At 37.7% G+C, this 20633-nt stretch overlaps 1 protein-coding gene and 1 long non-coding RNA gene across 10 annotated transcripts in view; one reads left to right on the top strand and one right to left on the bottom strand.

Annotated features, from left to right (window-relative positions):
• The window catches only part of LOC110465860, a 37277-nt gene that overhangs the window by 8272 nt on the left and 8372 nt on the right, over positions 1-20633 (top strand). The window contains exon 1 of one of the 9 annotated variants that reach the window (XM_021521976.1): positions 3336-3545. The exons of 1 other annotated variant lie outside the window; for it this stretch is intronic. In XM_021521976.1, coding sequence (XP_021377651.1) covers positions 3533-3545 — 13 coding nt within the window. In that variant the 5' untranslated portion in view covers positions 3336-3532. Of the gene's footprint in view, positions 1-3335; positions 3546-4398; positions 4576-11154; positions 11187-17016; positions 17125-19182; positions 19513-19544; positions 19845-20347; positions 20538-20633 lie in introns of those variants that run through there. 7 more of the 9 variants (XM_021521979.1, XM_021521974.1, XM_021521975.1 and 4 more) reach the window with 7 other exon arrangements.
• LOC110465862 lies at positions 18207-19254 on the bottom strand. The gene is made up of 2 exons (XR_002464673.1): positions 19167-19254; positions 18207-18527 (listed from the first exon to the last, which is right to left on the bottom strand). It is a non-coding gene; the product is annotated as an uncharacterized LOC110465862 (long non-coding RNA).

Raw genomic sequence — 20633 nt, 5'->3', positions numbered from 1 at the left:
TGTTAATTACAAAACAAACAAAAAATCAACATACGGCAGTTCGGAACCGTTAGTGCCTCTCGGAAGCAACAAACGTTATTTTGTGTTTATTTTAGAAATTCTAAGTAGCTCTTAAGGATAACTCCTCTTCGTTTTGTTAGAATGTTAGACTTTCTGACGTCATGGAACAGATGCACAACAACGGTATGATTGAAAAGCAGTTTTGTTCGTTTTTGAAAGCACAAAAAATATCGTTGCACGGCATTGGGCGTCAGTGTTTTTGGCACTTCTCCAAACATTTTGTTGTTGTGAAGATGTCGGAAAAGTATAGCATGCTGTCCGTATATCCCTTTACATTTCAAGATACCGTGGGCTAATTACATATATTTCGAACTATATTTTGACAAATTCATGACATCATGACTCCGCACACGGTCCAATACCGTAAGACTCCTTCGGCCTCGTTCTCGCCGATGAGCGTTTTCATTTTGAAGAGCTGGTCTGAAAGTGGTCATGAATCTCTATCAGTTTATGATTTCTTTATCTACGATCCGCACTTCATAAAATGTAAATATGCACTTTTTATTGTCGTTTTTATTACGTATTTTGTATTAAAAGTAGCTGTATCATTGCCTTAAACGTAACTTTTCACTAACTTTGATCAATCTTTTCTGTAAAAATAAAATAATTGCGAAACAGTTTTGAAAAAATGAAATTAAAAAAAATAAATCAACGGGCCTGACCAGGATTCGAAGCTAAGGTCTCTAATGGTGGTTATAATATCGCTCTGACCAACTGAGCTACCTGTTTAACGGCAGTACTTCCAAAACGTTCCTGCAGGTAGGGCGTAATACATGTACCTGCTGCCCCATTGCATGATCGTAAGAGGCGACAAAATTTGGGATCTTATCTTTTCTCTTCTTTCTAAACAACATTCTTCTTCCTAATGTCTCCCTTAACAATGCCTCACTTCTGGCCTTTAGTTGAGCGTTTGCCCCTGTGAGGAAGGCTTTGGGTTCTGTCACTCGGCCGAGACATACCAGGGTCTGTAAAAATGGAAGTTTCTACTCCCGCTTAACGCTTAGCAATATAGGAGTGGGACGACTGGTTCGCCCGTTGTCAGTATAATGTGACCAGGTGGGGCGTCCTGCTGGGTGTCTTCGGCAGTATGTTTCAGTGAGTAAGCACTATAAAGTCGGCAACAGTTCCGCGCTATCAAAAGGAGACAAACACGAACATATCGCAGCCTCCAAAAACACACACGTATACATGTACACTACACGCATGCATATTGCACACAGGGGAGGCCGTCCTTAAATGACCATAGCTGTTGATAGGACGTTAAACAATACTAAACCAAACCAAACTTCCAGAACAAAATTAAGGGGGGTTAACTCTTTCAAAACGCAATTAAGGGGAGTTAACTGTACAAGTTTGTACGAAAAACTACAAAGGAACTTCTTGGTGTTTGGCCAGTGGGACAAGGACCATTAATTAAATATAAGGCTGACTGATTCAACTCATTTCCGGTATTAGAAGGGCGAGACCTACACGTACGTATTCACGCGGTTTATGCTCACCGGGGGAGTAAAGATGACACGGTCAGGTCAAACAGATAAAAGCGGAACTCCTATTTATATTTAATGAATCGATCAATAGGTACTGGCGTACAGAAGGTGCTAAGTCAGATATTTGAAACAAATACTGAATATTTGGTTCACAATATTGACCTATACAGATATACCCTTCACACAAGCATTTGTTATTAATTCGGTTATGAATATTGCTATCGTGTACCATATGTGGGAGATTTTAAATGTACATAGATAGATAGATTTTTTAATTTCCTCTCGATAAAGAGATAACGGTCGCATTCCAGCTTCGCGCTAGAGGAAATTTCCCTTTATCTCAGTAATAGAGCGTCCGACTAGGAACCTAAGGGATCGCGGGTTCGGTCTCCGGTAGAAGCACATTATACATGTACTCTCTTTCCTATTACAAATGGTGTCCGTGGCCCTCCCTGTGGTGACAGGGATTTAGAACCTGGGTTGTGGTGTTCTAGGAAAAACACATTTTAAAAAGAGGGAAGTAGTGTGGCAGATATTAATTGTATTTTATAAGGACAATGATCACCTTCTAGCTTCGCGCTAGAGGGAAATTCCATTTAGCTTAGTGGTAGAGCGTCCGACAAAAAGGCTGGGATCGCGGGTTCGATCCCCGATAGAAGCGCACTACTCTCCTTCCTGTTACACATATGACGCTTGGTCCTCGGAAATCATGTATCAGCTGCTTCTTGTTCGGATCAGTTCTTAACAGCGTTGAAGACAAAATTGATCTCGTGCGTTAGCGCATTACGATATTGGTCTGTAATCCTGTTCGGGAATTCAAGACAAATACTTCTATTTATATTTTGAATTTGACTAATTTAGTCTATCCTATGCAGGCACTGGGGATATGAAAATTCTACATAACGATGTAGAATTTTTGGTCAGAACCAAGGATTGGATGAATATTATAGGTGAAGACATAAGCGTTATGTAGCTATGATTAATCTTTTCAAGTATTTTTTTAATAAGACATAATATAACACTACTAAAAATAAAGTGTTGTTCTTTTTTTCAAGTTACAATACTAGAAAACAAATCGCCGAAGTTTAAATTTCGCCTTTTCGCCTTCCCTTAATGAAGGCGAATCTATCACACAATGTGATACACACAGTCATCAAAGATTAAGGGCGAAATTAACATTTGGCGAATATAGATTAATCCGGCAAAGGGTCAAATTTTGACAGTGCGAATTTTTTTCTAGTATTTTAACTTGACAAAAAGAACAACACTTTTTTTCCAGTAGAGTTATATTATGTGTTACAAAAAAAATCTGACGGTACGGACGTTTTACAGTATACAGTAATGATGTAATATACGACCGCTCAATTGTAGGTTTCCGTACAAACAATTACCAGCACCTTGTGGTCAACCGTTACAAAATAATCAAGATTGGCTTATAAATGCATTAGGCCATTATCGGACCGTCGAGATATTTCCGGCTCATTTGCATACGCGATAGGGCCAGGCCCAATTTCCGGCTATAACAGCTGTATTCAAGTCACGTCGATACACAGAACGCAATCCCATTCAGGATGATTAAGCATTGTTTTGTAATAGGAAACGATAGCATTTCACATAATCATCTGAAACTATAAACATTCTTAAATAATAAACCTATCTTGTTACTTTAAGATAAGCTATTTACACCGGAAGTGTAGGATCGATAAGGGTCTCTCTCTTGTTGCTATGGTAACAGTTGCTGCGGAATCGTTCCCGCGTGATGCAGATACAGATGCTTTGTTTTTGTTGACGGTTTATAGCGCGTCTGGTTCTCAGGTGAGAGATGTGCTCTAAATATATACAGTGGTTTGAGCATGACCTGTGTTTGTCTGTGGTTACCATATATTTCCTTGTGCCGACATTACTACCTAATACAAGCCTGAACTTGCTGTTTAATTTCACGGATGTAGTATTGTGAAGATTGTTGAAGATGTCCACTCATCGTAATGGATAGGAAAGGTAAGAACCGGTCTTAGAACATGTACGTCCCTCCGTCCGTCGTCCGTCTGAGCGCGTCCGGACGAACGTGCATGCGTGTTACGAGGCTCGTTACCAACGCTTTGTAAGATGGCTAACAGTCAAATGGTGATGATGTTTTATTCACTGATTTGCAATTATCGAATATCGTTCAGTCGTTTGGGAGGATATAATTCATTATACAGTGGTTCAGATATGTGTGGGTTGTTTTATACATGTAGATATATGGAGTGTGAATGGGAACTGACAAAAAAACCCGTTTACAACTAATTATATATCGATGAAAGTCCATGTATATCTATGGTGTACGTGTCATGGAGTAGAATTGGTGTTTTACAATGAAATGTTTTGCCATATTGGGTAAAAGGATAGTGTGTTGCTTTAAATATCGCAGAAATTCCCAAATTCATCTTACAATGAAATGCTTTTCGAGAAAGTATTGAAGTCCTGTCCACAAAACTGAAACAGGCCTATAGTGGCGTGTACACTGGTCTGTAGTTAGTCCTACAGTGTCTGTGCTGTTACATTAAAAAGTGAAGTGTCGCCTCATACCATCATGCAGTTGGATACAGATGGTTAACTCAAGGTATAAGGCATTTTACCATCAAACTATAGAGAAGAACTGGTTTCTTGTTGGAGTTATGGTTTCCCGGTGTCCCTATATAATATGTATGGAGGATTTTGTGCGTAGTTTGGACAAGTATATATATACATAACAAGGGATTTTCAGGTGGCGTATACTCGTTAAACCTGTTATCGGGCGTTGATTTATTATGGGTAAAGTGTGAGACCATTTATTGGACGTTCGTCTGAACAGGATATAGAATACTTAACACCGAGATATTGTTATAAGTTCTGTGGATAGTGTCGTGGTTTGTTGGCGTTCTATTCTGTAGGATTGAAAACGAAGATAACTTTGTTTTGACTTATATTAGAAAAAACAGTTCAGGATATTTTGATATTTGAAGACATGTGCGTTTGGAGGAAAGACAGTTCCAGAACAGTCGTGGAGGTAAATACATATATGCACAGTAGAATATACATGTAATGTGACCTAATTATAACTTACCTGCATGTACTAGCGCAGGTACAATGTACAAAGCCTACACATACGAGTCTAACTCAGCCGGTACTGGTGTACGGGTAGACTGGCTCCCGTCTCCAGAATATTGAATTATTTAGAAAACATATTAACCCTAATAATGTTGATCACTTGTTTCTGTTTCTGTAGATTAATAACCAGGGGTGATTACCTCCTGAACATGGTCCAGGGGTATATTCCTGGTAGAGTACAGGGATGAGGGGCAATTTAGCACCATACCAGTTGTAGAAATTCTTTTTTTCTCTATCTGCAAAAGGTTCAGGTTTCCATCCCCAATAATTTCCACTACCCACCCTTATTAATCATAATTGGATGTCTGATTCCTAAGTCCTAAACTAGGGGGAGATAAGCTAGTATTAAAATGCAGTTGAGAAATTCTTCATAAAAGCTAAACAATAATGCACGGGTACTTTGCTTAATTCGGCATAAAATGGGCTCATACTGCATTGTCTATTTAACAATACACTTATTATTATATGTTATTATACCTTGTGACAAACGTTCTGAAAAATGTTTATTTTCATATCAAATAACCCTGTATATTTAGCCTTGCTATTTTACGTCGAACGTTGGTATAAGGACAAGGTCTCCTGAAATATCAATTGGAAACCGTCGGCACTTTCCGTAAACGACGTATTTTCATGTTTACGGAATGTGCCGACGGTTCCTGATTGCTTATAATACAACACATACTCAAATACAACGAAAGTCGATATGTTCATAAGCAATTAAATGTAATGCTAAACGGTCAGTATACCTCTCGCATGGAAGTTAAGGGGATATCATTGATCAGATCGTTCTTCCGCCTTTTGTAGACATCATTTTTATCTTGTCCGGAAGGATAGCAGCGATGTAGCGTATATTACGACAATATTCATATAAGGTTTTTCTCAATTACACGTACAATTATTTTTGCTACATGTACAACAAATTTGAGTATTTTTGTATAATGTAAATACGTTCCATAATAACTTACCAGGAGGTAAATTGATTATGTAATAAATAGTTTTTTGTTTATTTTCAAAATATTTTTCTGTTTGTATGTAATCTTCATTACTTGAGGCGCTAAATAAGCATAATAGTGAAACTTTACACAGATCTTACCCAAATCGCAAATCCCTGTGAATGTTAATTAGCCTGAGTTTTTTGCACGTTTATTGTTAGAGTTGTTACCCCTGAATTAATAAGCCTAGTTACTGTTAGACTAACGAAGCCTTGTTGTATTGGATTTGGCCTAAGTAAGCTTTGTTTTGCTCGGAGTTAGCCTAACATCTCTTGTTGGTCTTGACCCTTTGCCTTCGAACGCGTTTTTGTTTTGGACTTAATCCAACAACAGCTCGTTGTAATTGTGGCTAGTCAAACAAAGGATTGTTGTACCTGGAGTTGATCTTACAACTCGTGTTGTAATTGTGGCTAGTCAAACAAAGGATTGTTGTACCTGGAGTTGATCTTACAACTCGTGTTGTAATTGTGGCTAATCAAACAAAGGATTGTTGTACCTGGAGTTGACCTAACAACTCGTGTTGTAATTGTGGCTAGTCAAACAAAGGATTGTTGTACCTGGAGTTGACCTTACAACTCGTGTTGTAATTGAAGTCAAACTTTCGTTGTACTCCGGGTTGTAGTTTAACAACTCTAGTTGTACTCTGAGTTGACCGAACAAAATTTTCATATTTTTGAAGCTAGCCTAACAATGCCTCGTTGTATCTGTATTTGGATTAATCCTACAATGCATTGTTAAACTTTGAATTCTCTTTTTCTTTATTAAAGTTTATTGTTTTTGGAGAAAGGCTAACAATGCGTTCTTGTACATGTGTTTGGATGTATCCTTGCAATGGATTGTTTTTTAATTGGAGTTAGTAGTTAGCCTTACATTGTTATTGTATCATACTTGCAGTGAGATTTATAAAACTTTGTTGTATCTGGATTTTGCCAACTTATTGTTGATACAACAGGAAAATATTTTGACTCTGAAAGGGGAGCCTTACTACAATTTCTAGAAATGTTTTAGTATTTTATTACTCCGGGAAATAATATCTGTAACCAAACTTACTAAATAACACACCCTGCCTCCAGCACATATACACACATGCACGCACACGCAACAAACATGGGGTGGTCGGGTGGCTCAGTGGATAGCGCACTTGCCTTTCACAGAGGCGGCCGGGGTTCGTAGGTCGTAAAAAGGTATGGGGTCACTTTCCCGATAGGGCACTCCGGTTTCCTCCCACAGTAAGACCCTACACACGCTAACATCCGGGCCAACAAGAGTGATTAGTATAAGTGGTTAAAACTTTTTTTTAAATTGTTGTAAAATATATAAAGTTTATATTCAAACATGAAGGAACTTCCTTAAACCAACAAACCAACTAACTACAACAGGGTTTCCACTAATACTTTATAAAAAAAAGTCATTAACCCTTCGACAAGATAGCATTTTTGTGTATTAACAAGAGAGAAAAAAATCAATCAGGCGCAGCTGTGTATGGCTTTACCTGGATTACGTAATCCATTTACTTGTCATTATTACGTCACACGCATTGACGTTTTATGTCTCTAGACAACAGGGACGAGTTCTCTTCTAATGATAGCAACGATTGATGGTTATGTATTAGCCTTTCTTCAATAACATTCTACGGTAGTATTGCCCATGTCTTCAACCACTCCACGTTAAGATTACCTATATATGACAGCCGTGTCTGTTACGAAAATAGTATATACTCGTGTGCGCAACTCTACTGCAAGCAAGTGCATACGTTGAAGAGCTCGTTTAGAACAAATTGTGTTCTTGATGCTTGGGAACGCTATGGTGATTTCTACGTACAATATATATGTATTACGATGGTGTTTTCAAATGGGTCACGATTAGAAATAAGAGTTTCAAATAGTCGTTGATGATAAGCTGAAGGTCAAGTTGGGGTCAGTACATGTAGGGGTCGTCTTTTAAGTAGGCTTTATTTCGTGAACATTCAAATTGTAATTTCAAAATCAGTTTTAAGGTTCTTCAGTATGTTCATAATTCGTAAACATTTAAAGATGGAATTCGGAACACTTCGAATACCCTTTGCTGGGAGAGCAAGAAAAGACGCTATCTTCAGTGACTTTAAATATAGTCCTGCAAATTATTGATTTGGACAATTTCGAAATACATGTTTTTTCGTTTTTGTCGGGCCACTTTCTAGAGATTTAAATTCTATTGAACCATTTATATGACCATTTCTTTGTGCGACTTACAACGCCCCCTGGTGACTGTCGCACGCCTACGCCGAAGTGACCTATATGAAAGGTCATAGGACGACGGTGTCCACTTGTCACTGAGCAAGCTCAGAACCATTTCATCTGCGGTCATATATTTTTCACGAATAATTATTTTCGAAATTGGCAATGCTACGATACAATCGCAAAGATTTGAATTTGCGTAAGAAAAAAACGACTGAAATATTTTTGTTTTGTCTCAAAATTGTTCGCAAGGTGTTTCCTTTGCGAGCAAGAAATTATAACGGCAGCGAACACGAAAATAATTCTGTGAGCAAAACTGAAAACGAACCCAAAATATTCGCGAGCAGAAACAGTGTCTGATTGCGAACCCACAAAATGTTATTCAAGCAGAGATGATCACTAAAATAGTATCATGCCAGTGATAGCAAAGATGATAACGCAAAAATAAAATGGTACGAAATGAAATATATAGTCTTATAATAAACGCGAAAATATATGTGTCTGGCGAAATACAAATGACAATGTCACATGTATGTGGATTGCAGTCTAATATCAGCATGTCTGGGGGCGATACATCGGGTCAAGAACACCGATGCACACGTGTGTGTAACACTACACGTAACTCGCTATGCCTCTACATACGCTAGATGAACTTTAACGACCCCGCCATTATGACTTCCTTCTTCAGAAGTAATGACCCTACAGTAAAACTGACCATGTATATTTAGTTCTTGATGTATTGGTCAGGTCATGACACCGTCATAATGGTCTGTCTGTACTGGACATAACGCCTCCGGATCCGGCCACGAGTGGTCATCGGTTACAGTATAAACCATGTACATGTTTCGGTGAAGTACGTCTATCATTATCGCTGTCACTTCAACATGCTTCAAAACTTTGAAAATTCTTTCCCGTGTTTTCATTCATTTTTTAATTAACCAAAAGTCCTTAGGCTTAAAGTATACATTATTAAGTTTTGTTAAATACATATAATAACATATACTCTTGAAACATAATTAGAATGGACAGGAGAGCAACATCACAGTATATTAACATAATGTACGCATTTCAGTTATGAAACAACACAATGCGTAAACCTATAATTAACGCCTCTTAAATACTAAATTTAAATATTTTCCCGAATCGGATAGCTCTGTTACATTATTTATACCAACTAGTTGTAGTAATTTGAAAATGGAAGGTTTTCTGTTTGATTAATCTGTGTCTATGAAAATGGGGAAAATCAAAATAAAATGGAACTCATCTTCTTTATCTCTCGAATGACATTGGGTAAAAACCCTGTTTCTGCGTCTGTTTTATTTGTCTAGGAATCATAAATGGAATTTGGAAACGGGACTTTTCTGGATTGCAACAGGCCTAGTAGTCTGTCTATTCGTCTAATGGTAATTTCACTGACTTCATTTTGAAACATTTTTTTCATCTTGATAATAATTATATCGATATTTGTTTTTCATTAGTCCTTGATTTACGTTTGCTGTTTATTAATAGGAAGAGGTCTAGAATGCAAACACATTATTAAAAAAAGCATTAATCATATCTTATTTTTTGTGTTCGCATATACATTTCCATTATATTGCATACACACAATATTTTCACACAATGCTATTGCTAACACTCACCTGTTGTCTTCATCTTTTACATACATATATTGAGATTAAATTCCTAGCCATGCATACAATTATTGAGATTAAATTCCTAGCCATGCATACATTTATTGAGATTAAATTCCTAGCCAATCGCCTTATAGTAAAAAATTGAATTCAATTTAACCCAAAAGTGCCGTGGTCATTACGTCCCATTTTGCTCTCGCCCTTTCTGCTTTTGTCGTATAGGGTATACCGACAGACATACACGTATAATCTTTCTTTCTTTCTTTTTATAATTAGAAAATATTGAAATGATTCCCTCTGTACTCAATATTTTTTTATTTCCACATACATGAGGGTGTATATTTTAACCTAAATAATCATCCTAAAATTAAGCTGTTAGAATTGGGATATACTATTCAGAGAGCAAAATATGAAAATCCATCCTGTCTTTAGTTTTCCCCGAAAATGTATCATATGCAGTTTCCTTGTACTATGCACCGCCAGGTCCTACTGTCTTCATTACCGTATTGTATAATCTCACATAAACAAGAAAGAAATATCCTAATAAACTGATATCCATACGTACAGGAATTCAAATTCGGTTTCATTAATCAACTACCACGAAAATATCCATCTGATACGCATTCATCTGTCATAAAAGTCACTTTAAAAAAAAATTTAACTTATTTTTGTCATTAAGTTGTGTCTTAAAAACAATGACGCTTTGTCCATTATACCGTATATATACATTATACTCTCTGAGAGTGCTATTGGAGGATTTAGCAAATCACCATATTCTTCAATACTATTTGACAAAGTATATTCCTATGAAATACCGAAACTGTTTATCTAAACTTCGTCTTTCTGCACATAATTTATAGCTATTGAGGCTGGTAGATACAATAACACAACGAGAGAACAAAGACACTGTATGAGCTGCAATTCAAAATATAGAAGACGAATATCATTTTATTTTGATATGCAGAAAGTATCATATTTTGAGAGTAAAATACATAAAACCATATTACAGGTGAAATCCTTCCATGTATAAACTTGTACAATTACTAAGTATTGACAATATCAGCGATCTTCGTAAACTTGCTAGATATATATTTGAGGCTATAATAAGGCACGAGTGACGTAAAACATCCATATCAATATAATTTATATAAATGTCTATGTATGTATTATTGGCATTTAGAATATGTTTGTATCATTACGGATTATGTAACATACATGTTGTTGTTGTTGTTGATGATGATGATGATGTGAGAGCAGCGTAAATGATTTTGAATGCACAATAATGATGTGGGAGTGATAATGAGTGTTGATTGCACAATACACATGTGTATATATCATTTGTAATTTATTGTAAATTATAGTTATCCAATAAGTTGTCAAACTTAAGGAATACAAGTTGAATTTAATTGAATAGAACACCTCAGACAGACTGACCTTCAATGCTTTCGTGAGCTGACCTGACGGTGACTCTGCTGTGCAGGTCCGTCATATGCATTATGTGGACATGCTCCAGGTGTATTGCACACCTTCACCTACCTGTCCGACGCACAGGCGGACAGTTGTCTCAAGGTACGATAATCACCTGTCCTCTGTCACGTATAGGTTGTCGTAACCCCGGAACGCCATAATGTCAGGGGAACATGCCGAGCGTATACGTACAGGGGGTTCGTGGTGAGTTTTGTTTACATTTTCATCAAGTATTCTTCAATTTATGCAGTCTTATTACCCATGCATGTTCCATATCGTAATTGAACGAGGTCTGTTATTACAGTAAGAAAAAGAAAAGAAAAGAAAAGGCACGAGTGACGTAAAACATGCATATCAATATATTTTATATATTTTTGTTTGTATATATAGCATCGTGTACATGTACGCAAGACACGACTAATGGGATACTCCAGCATTGCCATGCCCATTTATACAGCTGGGTGAAGTGTAGCTTAAATCTCGGTCTATAGGAATGCTGTACGCAAGAGACGAGAAATTTGGCCCCGTGCATTTTCATGCCTATTTATACATCTGGGTGAAGTGTAGCTAAACATTTCGGTCAATAGAAATAATGTTTTATATATTCCACCAGAAAGCACCGAAGCAACAAGGATAACAACACTCTAACAAACCTCATTGTGGTTTTTTTTATTGATCTGTATGTCAATATAGTATCTTCTCATTCAGACTACGTTGTTATTAGATCATGGAAGATTTTAATAAAATGTCTAGTTCCAGGCCGTTTTGTCCCAACCTCGAAAATATTTGCTCCGCAATAAATATCTGGGTTGGATTATTGAAACGTGACGTTTGAATGGATGTTGTTTCTTTGTTGTTTTGGTGCTTTAATTCTCGAAAACCTAGGAGTTAGCTCTCAATACACATTTATTTCAAGAACGGGACTCGCGGATTTTGAGGCTGTGGTGTCTCCCAGTGGAATTAATTTGATTATAAGATGCAGACATATTTTATTCCTGGTATCTGTTTCAAACAGACCTTTTTGAAATTTGTATCCCCCCCCCCCCCCCCCCCCCNATCAATGATGTACCTTGCAAAGATTATCCAAAGTAAACTCATAAAAATGTACGATGACGACAGTTGAAAAGTGTTAAGAAGCACGGTACACTATTACATAAATAATCCAAGTTATTTGGCTGCTATCGGCCATCGCTAAGGTGCACATGTTAAACAAAATATGACAATGGCTTTGATACACAAAGAGCAAAGGCCATGCTATGCTGCAGAACAGGGTCAGGTTAAGTTACACCGACTACATGCATGCTAGGTTAGGTTAGGTTAGGTTAGGTTACGGTAACATCAGAAACAGCCGATGTCTGGTTTACAAAACTTTACCACAACATTAAAGCTTACTCCGAAGTAAACACATATACGATCTTCATCAAATTTGCATATCAACCCCTTAATGTGCATGTCACGTCGACAGGCGATACGTCACGCGCTGGTTCAGCCCTCCATCCATCAGGGCGCGTGGTACTATCTAGGTACCGCAGAGAGGGTGTGGTACTTAGGCTAATGGATTGGGGGACACGTCCGCATTGCATTTCTATAAGCGGAGCCATATGATTTGTGAGATAGAAACGTACTGCATAACTGATTGAAAACAACTTTATGTCACCAGAATTGTCGTTTTAAAGAGATCTGATAATCAGGAAAATAACATATTTAAAAAAAAAATGAAATAATTGATAATCACCTTTGAGTAAGTATTTAAAAAGATCTTTTCTAGATTATCACACGGAATTTCATTGTTGCTGCTTCTTATAACGCGCGTTATTTGATTTGTGTGCATCTCTGTTCAGCATACAGTTTAATGCTTATGTTAAACTTCTTTTTCAATACTCTAAATCTTTTTATTTAATTTTTATGGTATAAATTTAAGAACTTGTGATTCAATGCCATGATACTTGTCTTTTTTCTATTGTTATTCACTTTAGAGATCCTGTGAAATATCGAATATGAATAACTCACATATAAAACTTGTTGTTCATTTCCTAAATCATCTTATTTTCATACTTTAGAAAACAGTACCCTTCACTTAACTTCCGTTTGGATATAACTGTATAGCGCAGTTGTGGCAAGACACATCCGTTCAATACAGGTAACTCAGTCAGTTCGAACGATATAGGATAACAACCCTAAGTCAAGGGTTCGAATCACCGTGTCTAGCCCTTTTGGATTTTATTTTTTTCACATTAAGAACGCTATTATTGATTTTGTTTTGTGCATTTAGTCTAATCATCTATATTTTTCATTATTGTTTTATAAAAAATCCGCAAGGTATGGGTTTCTTCCAGAAATGATTTATCAAAACAGTAGTCATGCCTGTACAGTTTTTAGTACGGAGGTCCTTAACCAATACGCCAGTTCTTCGAAATTCGTTCTTGAAGTGAGGTCACTGCCAAACAGAAGGACTTGTAATGTCACAGATACATGTTTGAAGTGATTTTTATGACTGTCCATTTATTTTGGGGTTTCGCCAGACCCTGTGTGAGATATAGTCGATGATTTGAGAGTAGTATGACCCCCTGCTTGTCATTCCTACCCAGCAGTGTTAAATGCCTGACGTCCCGTATCACGGGAACACGAGGCAGGTTGTAAAACGAAATGTTTCGAGAGTTTATGGGGTTAAATCTACATCTTTAATTTAACGCCTGCTCAGGTAAACATTTAAACTTCATCACATGTCACAGGAGTGTGAAAGATTACCGTTATCTCTGGGAACATGGGCACAAACTCGCCGTGGAGTTTGACGTTTATTTCGGAGATGGATATATATGGAATGTGATAGTTTTCTCTCACGGAAGGGGGTGGGGCGATACACAGGGTGTCTCATATAAAAGTATAGGCTAAATATCATCATGGCCTATACAAAACTTCGTGAAAGGTGGCGAACATGGGTAATCTCTCATGAAAAGGCGTCAAAAACATACCGGCCAAGTCGCATGTATTAGCGCAGGTCACAACCTCTAAATGACCTCCGGGCCCCTGCACAGATTGTCGTATACATGTATTTTGGACGACTCTCTAGACTTGCATATGCATTGCTTATCACACTATTACTTATTTAACACCATATTACTTTGAAAGCTTTAAAATATCAAAATACACATTAGACTTTTGAAGAGTTAACATGCTGAAATGACCGCTTAATCTGAACTTTGACCTTCTATGACCCTGATATGCAAAACGACGTTAATCTTTCGTAAAAAAAGGCAAAAATGAGTTATATCGGGGGCTAAAAGTGGGAAATATTCATATTTTCATTTTCACTGCGGGTTCCTCTAAGCATTTTCGGAAGAAACTGCGTTCATAGATAGGAATGTGAACGCAATTAAACCAGCTTCATGGAATATGTAAGTAACCAATTCGCGTTCATACCGTCATGAAATTGAAAAAAAAAAAGCCGTTCAATCCTTATGTCAATTACAACAAACATGAAGGTTCTTTTGGGAGATCGAGGACAGGGCCATGAGTTGACTCAAGATATATTTGATTTCGGTGTCCTTGAAAAGTCATGCATTACACTTAATCGTGTCTGTTTTGAAGTGATTGGAGTGAATTACATTCTATAATAAGTCTCCGTGAGCGGTGTCTAGTGTCCCAGCCGTATACAATTACCGCATTCCTTGACTTCACCGGGAAATCCTTATATGTGGACCTGGGCACGTCGTATTATTATGTTATTATATTAGCAGGCGAAAGCGAACATTTTACCATAAAGATGTTTCGTGCCTCGCTCGTCCCATAAATCATCAAGATAAATTGTTTGTTCTATATAAAATGTTATGTCATTGTTTAAGTGCACTAAGAATAAGGACAAAGATGATAAAATGATCGTTTACTAGTAAAATTTACTTCTAAAAACAATAAACAAGGCATGAAGCAATGAATTAGGGAGAGACCAGAAACGCATAGTTTGTTTGTTTGGCCTTAAGATATTTAGTATGGATTGTGAAAATGTTTAATCAAGGATTGTTATTTGCTGTACAAATTTGAGGAAAACAATGTGGCCGGCTAAAATGACTTCCCAAGAATATGAACGCTTCAAGTCCACCAGTGTCTGTTTTAAACCACACATCATTGTATGTGTCATTTAAGGTTGATTTTAACATCGGGGTGATTTGTATCTGAAATATTTAACGTATTACACAAAACTACAGGAGTGTGAGGAGATAACGGAGATTAGACAGGTATACGTTTTAAAACACGGCTTGACCTTAAGGCGTTAAACAGCAATAGCACGGTACACACACGCCGCCCAGGGAACAAGGATTGGAATGCGTTGCATACATTTCCTTTAATGTTGATCTGGCAAAGTTGAACAGGTGACATACCACCAAAGTCCTACCAGCCACTGTCTTAATGGTGACACACCATGACCGCACAATGTAACATTGGTTGCCTTAAGGATCCTTGTGACATCGCTGGTGAAACACTAGAGAGTTCCACTGTTTTTAATGCATTAAATTACCTCCCCTTCATTTTTTTTGATTTTGGCTTCAACTGTAGTGGGACTGACCAGGGGAACTGCCGCTGATGACGTAGCTCGGTTGGTTAAAGCAACTGTATTGTGAACGGAGGATCAAGGTTCGAAACTCCCTCTGCACCCCTCCCCCCCCCCCCCCCCCCCCCNTATTAGATGTCATTTATAAAACCTGTTTTCATGTTAGTGCAAAGTTAAGCGTTCACGGTTACAGTTTTCGCAGTGGTAAGTGGATCCGTAACAAAATACGATTTGGTTTTGTTTTATATGGTTTCACTCCCTATCAACAGCTAAGGTCATTTGAGGACGTGCCTCCATGTGTGTGATACATGCGTGCATGTGTGAATAAGTGCTGGAGGCAGGGTATGGTGGTGTATTTGCCTCCTTGCGATAACGCGGATCTGATGCCGACTTTATAGTGCTATCTCACAGAAATACATTGCCAAAGGCACCCAGCACAGCATTCATCCGATTTATATTATACAAACTGACAACGTTAATGCTGAGTGTTCAGCAGGGAAGAACAACTACCATTTTTAAGGACTTTGGTATGCCCCGGCATGGGGACAGATCCAATTGCCTTTCTCACCTGGGCGAACGTTCAACATTAAAACCAAAAATCAGGAAAGCAAATAAGCTCCTTGCTATATAATCAAGAGATCCTGGAACCTTATTACATTTCGTCTCAATGGTAACCAAGTTTTAATCTTTTCTCGGATTTTCCGTTTGTGGGATCCGTTGTTCTTAGAGGCCGGTGTTGTTACCATCCAGGTTAATATTTATGAATTGTATTAAATTTCGGAATACAAGAATTTAACGTAACGAGTATAATGCAAATTTGTAAATTAATATGGACCTTACAATGAAAAGTATTTCAGGCTTTATCTATTACAAATAATTGTACAGTGTTTCAAACAGAATACTATTTTGTTTTGTTTTTTTGTTAAATAAAAATAATATTTTGGACGTTCATGTTTAAGGTGTTTACCTTGTCACGTGTCTTTGGTTACATTTACCTAGGGTTTCTATTTATGCTGTGACGAGAATTGTCACCTGACGGACCATGCGATCAATTCGACACATACCAGCCGAGTAAACACAAAGCTTCAATCCCGAAAAAATTAACAAGTTTTACGTTATTTTCAGTCTATTTAATCATTTATAGCACTGATTCCCTGCTTCCCTGGTGTGAAATATACGACAAAAGTCCCTTTAAATCCGAAAAGATGCAACGATTTTAATTGATCGTTTTGAATTCATTCAGTTTTTGGGCGTATGTGTGTTTACATACTTTCTTTTAATAATATTAAATCATGACCACGTGTTTTTGTGTATAACTGGTGACGTCAAAATGTCCCGTAATACATGTACGTATGTGTGTAGTCATATCTGTTTTTAAAAACCGCTCCTTATCGCTGATTGATTTTCCGCGATTTGAAATCGAAAGTAGATGTAGACGTTGTGGTTATTTCGCAATCGACATTACCGCCCTACATACCAGGGAGTGGTGGTTATACGTTAATATAATGATGCGAAACTTAATCGGAATTTTATAACACAGTACTGAAGAGCGAACAAGATCAAAACTGCACTCGTACATGAAGAATATATTTTATAGTGAGTATCTAAGAATGTGGCATCCATTGTTCGTGCACTGTCTAGTAAATGGTATCTTGTAGACTGGCTACCAGCCCCTAAGTTTTTACTTCTCGCTTATCTCCCCCTAGTCTAGAATCAGACATCTAAGTGATCAAAATTATTAGATTTATTCTAGAGACGGGGGCCAGTCTAGGTATTCGGTACCTTATGTACGATTTGGGAGGGCATCATGAGGAAAAACCCCTCTATATACCGACAAAGTAACCTTTAAACACCAGTACAGCTACCTCTATATAGAGGTACCGAAACCTCTATATACCGATACTGAATTCTCTACATACCGGTACGGTAGCATCAATATACCGGGTACTGTTATCTCGATACTCTGATACACTAACCTCTACAAACCAGCACTGTAATATCTACATACCGGTACGGTAACCTCTAGATACCGACATAGTAACTTCTCTTTACCGGAACCGAATCCGAAACCTCCGTATACCGACACAGTTAACTATATTTTTCGGACGATAGTCACGTTATACGAATACGGTTACCACTATATACCGGATACAGAACCTCTATACACCGGACTCTCATACAGGTACGATAAACTCTACACACCGATACAATAACCTATATATACCGGTTCCAAAACCTCTGTATACGGTACAGTCATCTCTGTTTACAGACACAGTAACTTCTATATACCGGTAGAGTATCATGTGCATTTGGATACAGTATCCTCTCTATTCCGGACATTGACCTCTGTGGTTAACTCTACAATCTGGCCAAATGAGTTGATACGTAAAAAGTCTATTTACAGTCATGACCAATACTGAGACTGACTCCTTATTACAACCAGTGCACGTGCAGGTGACAATATATAACTTACCCTGTCATAGTGTCCGGCTTATCTTTAAACGCATCAAAAATCATGATATTATGACTAATACAATTTTTAACATTTTAATCTGGCGTTAACAATCAAGAAAGTATTTTAAGATTACGTAAGCCGAGGTATTTATTTGATGTACACTCTGCGTTCTGGAGGGAGTTCCCCCTACCTATTATTAAAATGATTAATGTGAAATACGTCCAAATTTAACCACAATCGGAGTGTAAGTGCTTTATACATCGTAAACTAGGCATGACATGACATAGACCAAACACGGGCACACTGTATAAATTATATTCACGAGTAAAATATTTCTTTTTCCTTATACTTTTAAATGTTTCTCGTATGTCAATTTAATCGTTTTTAAGAGAAACAACTTTTACAAAAATATGAAACAAAGTTACACGCGCCAAAATATTAACACAACGTTAGGGTGGAGAGTTCCAGTCCTCTTTGTTGTATTTCCAACGTAGAAGAGTTCCATTTCCGACATTTTCCTGACTCAGAGTTACTTGCACATTTCCTGTAACAAACATGAAAAAAATAATCCGAAAAGAACCGAAAAATACGAAAAACCGAAAATATACGAAAATGGTAAATTTTACAAAAAAAAACCACATCTCCATAGCGGGATTTGATGAGGACCTCATGATGATGAAGCAGTGTATCCAGTGCGCCAGCCCCGAGTTTCCTCTGGCCCGGACACCAGACTAAGACATTTTGACAGAGAGAAAACTAGGGTTACCAATGCGTTACCATATATCTGCAACATTGGTTAATTTCAAAACGTTGTGAATCTCCCTGAAAAGCAAAGGGCAGCAACCTATGATTGACTTTATAAAATTATTGAGGAAATGACTTAAATAACATAAACTATAATCTTGCCGGAAACTGTTTTGCTATCCAAATCTGTAGTTACAGTTTTTAGGAGTGGTATGAGGATCCTTAAATGACTAGGAAAAATTCAACCTGTGAAACGCGGTTAATTCAATATCCGTCACGCTTGATTAGGTATCAATATGATCCGGTTAATTGGCAGTGATCGATTTGTCAGGTTCCCGAGGTGAATGGTGCACAGGTAAAACCGGATGTAAGTAGGTACGTAGGTATATGGACATATTATATAGGTAATAACGCATATATCTCAATAATAAATACATACTATAGACGTGGTCCCCACAACGTCGATATGAGATAGCGAATTACCGGTCCGATCCCCAGGTAGGAGATATAAACGAAAACTCCATTGGCCAGGTAGAAAGAATGTCTATTCCGTCATTGACTTGTTGAAAATATCATGTGAACGACGATATGCTGTGTCTACAAACAGAAGGTTGTGTACACCTGGGCTACCTGAGCAGGGACAGGTGAGGTAGCCGTACGTATACGTCGAACACATTCTTGTTCACCTGTTAAACCCAAGTACCTGTGTCGTGTACCTGCCCGAAGGACGTATATTAACACCAACGGTTGAGGATGTAATATGTATTTATTATATTAACACACAGGTGAGTTGAAGCTCAGGTAAAAACAGTATGTACCGGTATATGCATAAAAGCTGTAGACCTACATAATGACCTATATTTTTCATATGTGGAATTGGACAGCGAGAGTATATGTGCACCTGTTGTGTTAGCAGATTTTACCTGCCTGGTGCATATTTCAAATTGCTATATTTTGTCGCCTGTCGCTACCGGAAGTTGGTATAGACTGGTTTTTTTTTGACACGGGTGATTGCTCGTGTGTGTTTGAGGGAAGGTTGTGTCGACTAGTACTATTGCCTCGTCACCATTACGACATTGGGCAGGACACTTTTACCAATCTAGGGCTCTGTTCTCAGGTAAGTAACGTAAACGTACACGTTAAGCAAGCCATTTTTGTGTAAATTCTATATAGATCCGGGGTACCGATATTGTAATCATGTATAGGTACCGTATTTCAGTTCACCATTATACATATTTCTATAAATAGCCATTGTAATGCATTGATATAACGGCAGACATTTAAATTATAGATACGATTTAAAATGTATCGTGTCATACTATGCTTCGTCAACACCGGGGTATGTCTGTATATCTCGGGGGGTATACCACCATTGTCATTTAAGACCCCGATAACTCCTAAATTCTACACGGGTTGACTGTTATTAATAGGACTTTGATAAGACTAATGAATAGCTAGCACACGTGTTATGTATTTAGCCCCTACCGTCGGGCATGTACATGCCAAACAATCCCTATCGTCACACCTGTGTTTTATGGGGTGTCATATAATTTACACATGAACACGTGTTGTTACAACAGAATGAGGTTTTAAATGTACTTCCGGTGGCGGGTACAGGCACATTTGGAGTTTGTGAAACATATGGGCGTTGTCTGTTTCACTACTGTATTACATGTGTTTTGTGTCTGGTATCGATTTTCGGTGTGTGACTGGTCTGGGTGTATATACGGTGGTTTCTACCAACGGCCGCGTGTCAATTCACGCAAGGTAAACACGGTCTACCTATAATTGGTGAAGATCAATAGTGCAGGTGAGAAATATATCGCACTTGGTGTATTAGGGGGTTTGACGTTTGTGACACGATTAGAAATTGTATGTATTTACACCTGTAGTACCCTATAGCCGT

The sequence above is a fragment of the Mizuhopecten yessoensis genome, unplaced genomic scaffold (genome assembly GCF_002113885.1).
Source record: "Mizuhopecten yessoensis strain PY_sf001 unplaced genomic scaffold, ASM211388v2 scaffold11103, whole genome shotgun sequence".
NCBI lineage: Eukaryota > Metazoa > Mollusca > Bivalvia > Pectinida > Pectinidae > Mizuhopecten > Mizuhopecten yessoensis.
The sequence above is the reverse complement of the archived record's forward strand: the minus strand, read 5'-3'. Positions and strand labels throughout refer to the sequence as shown.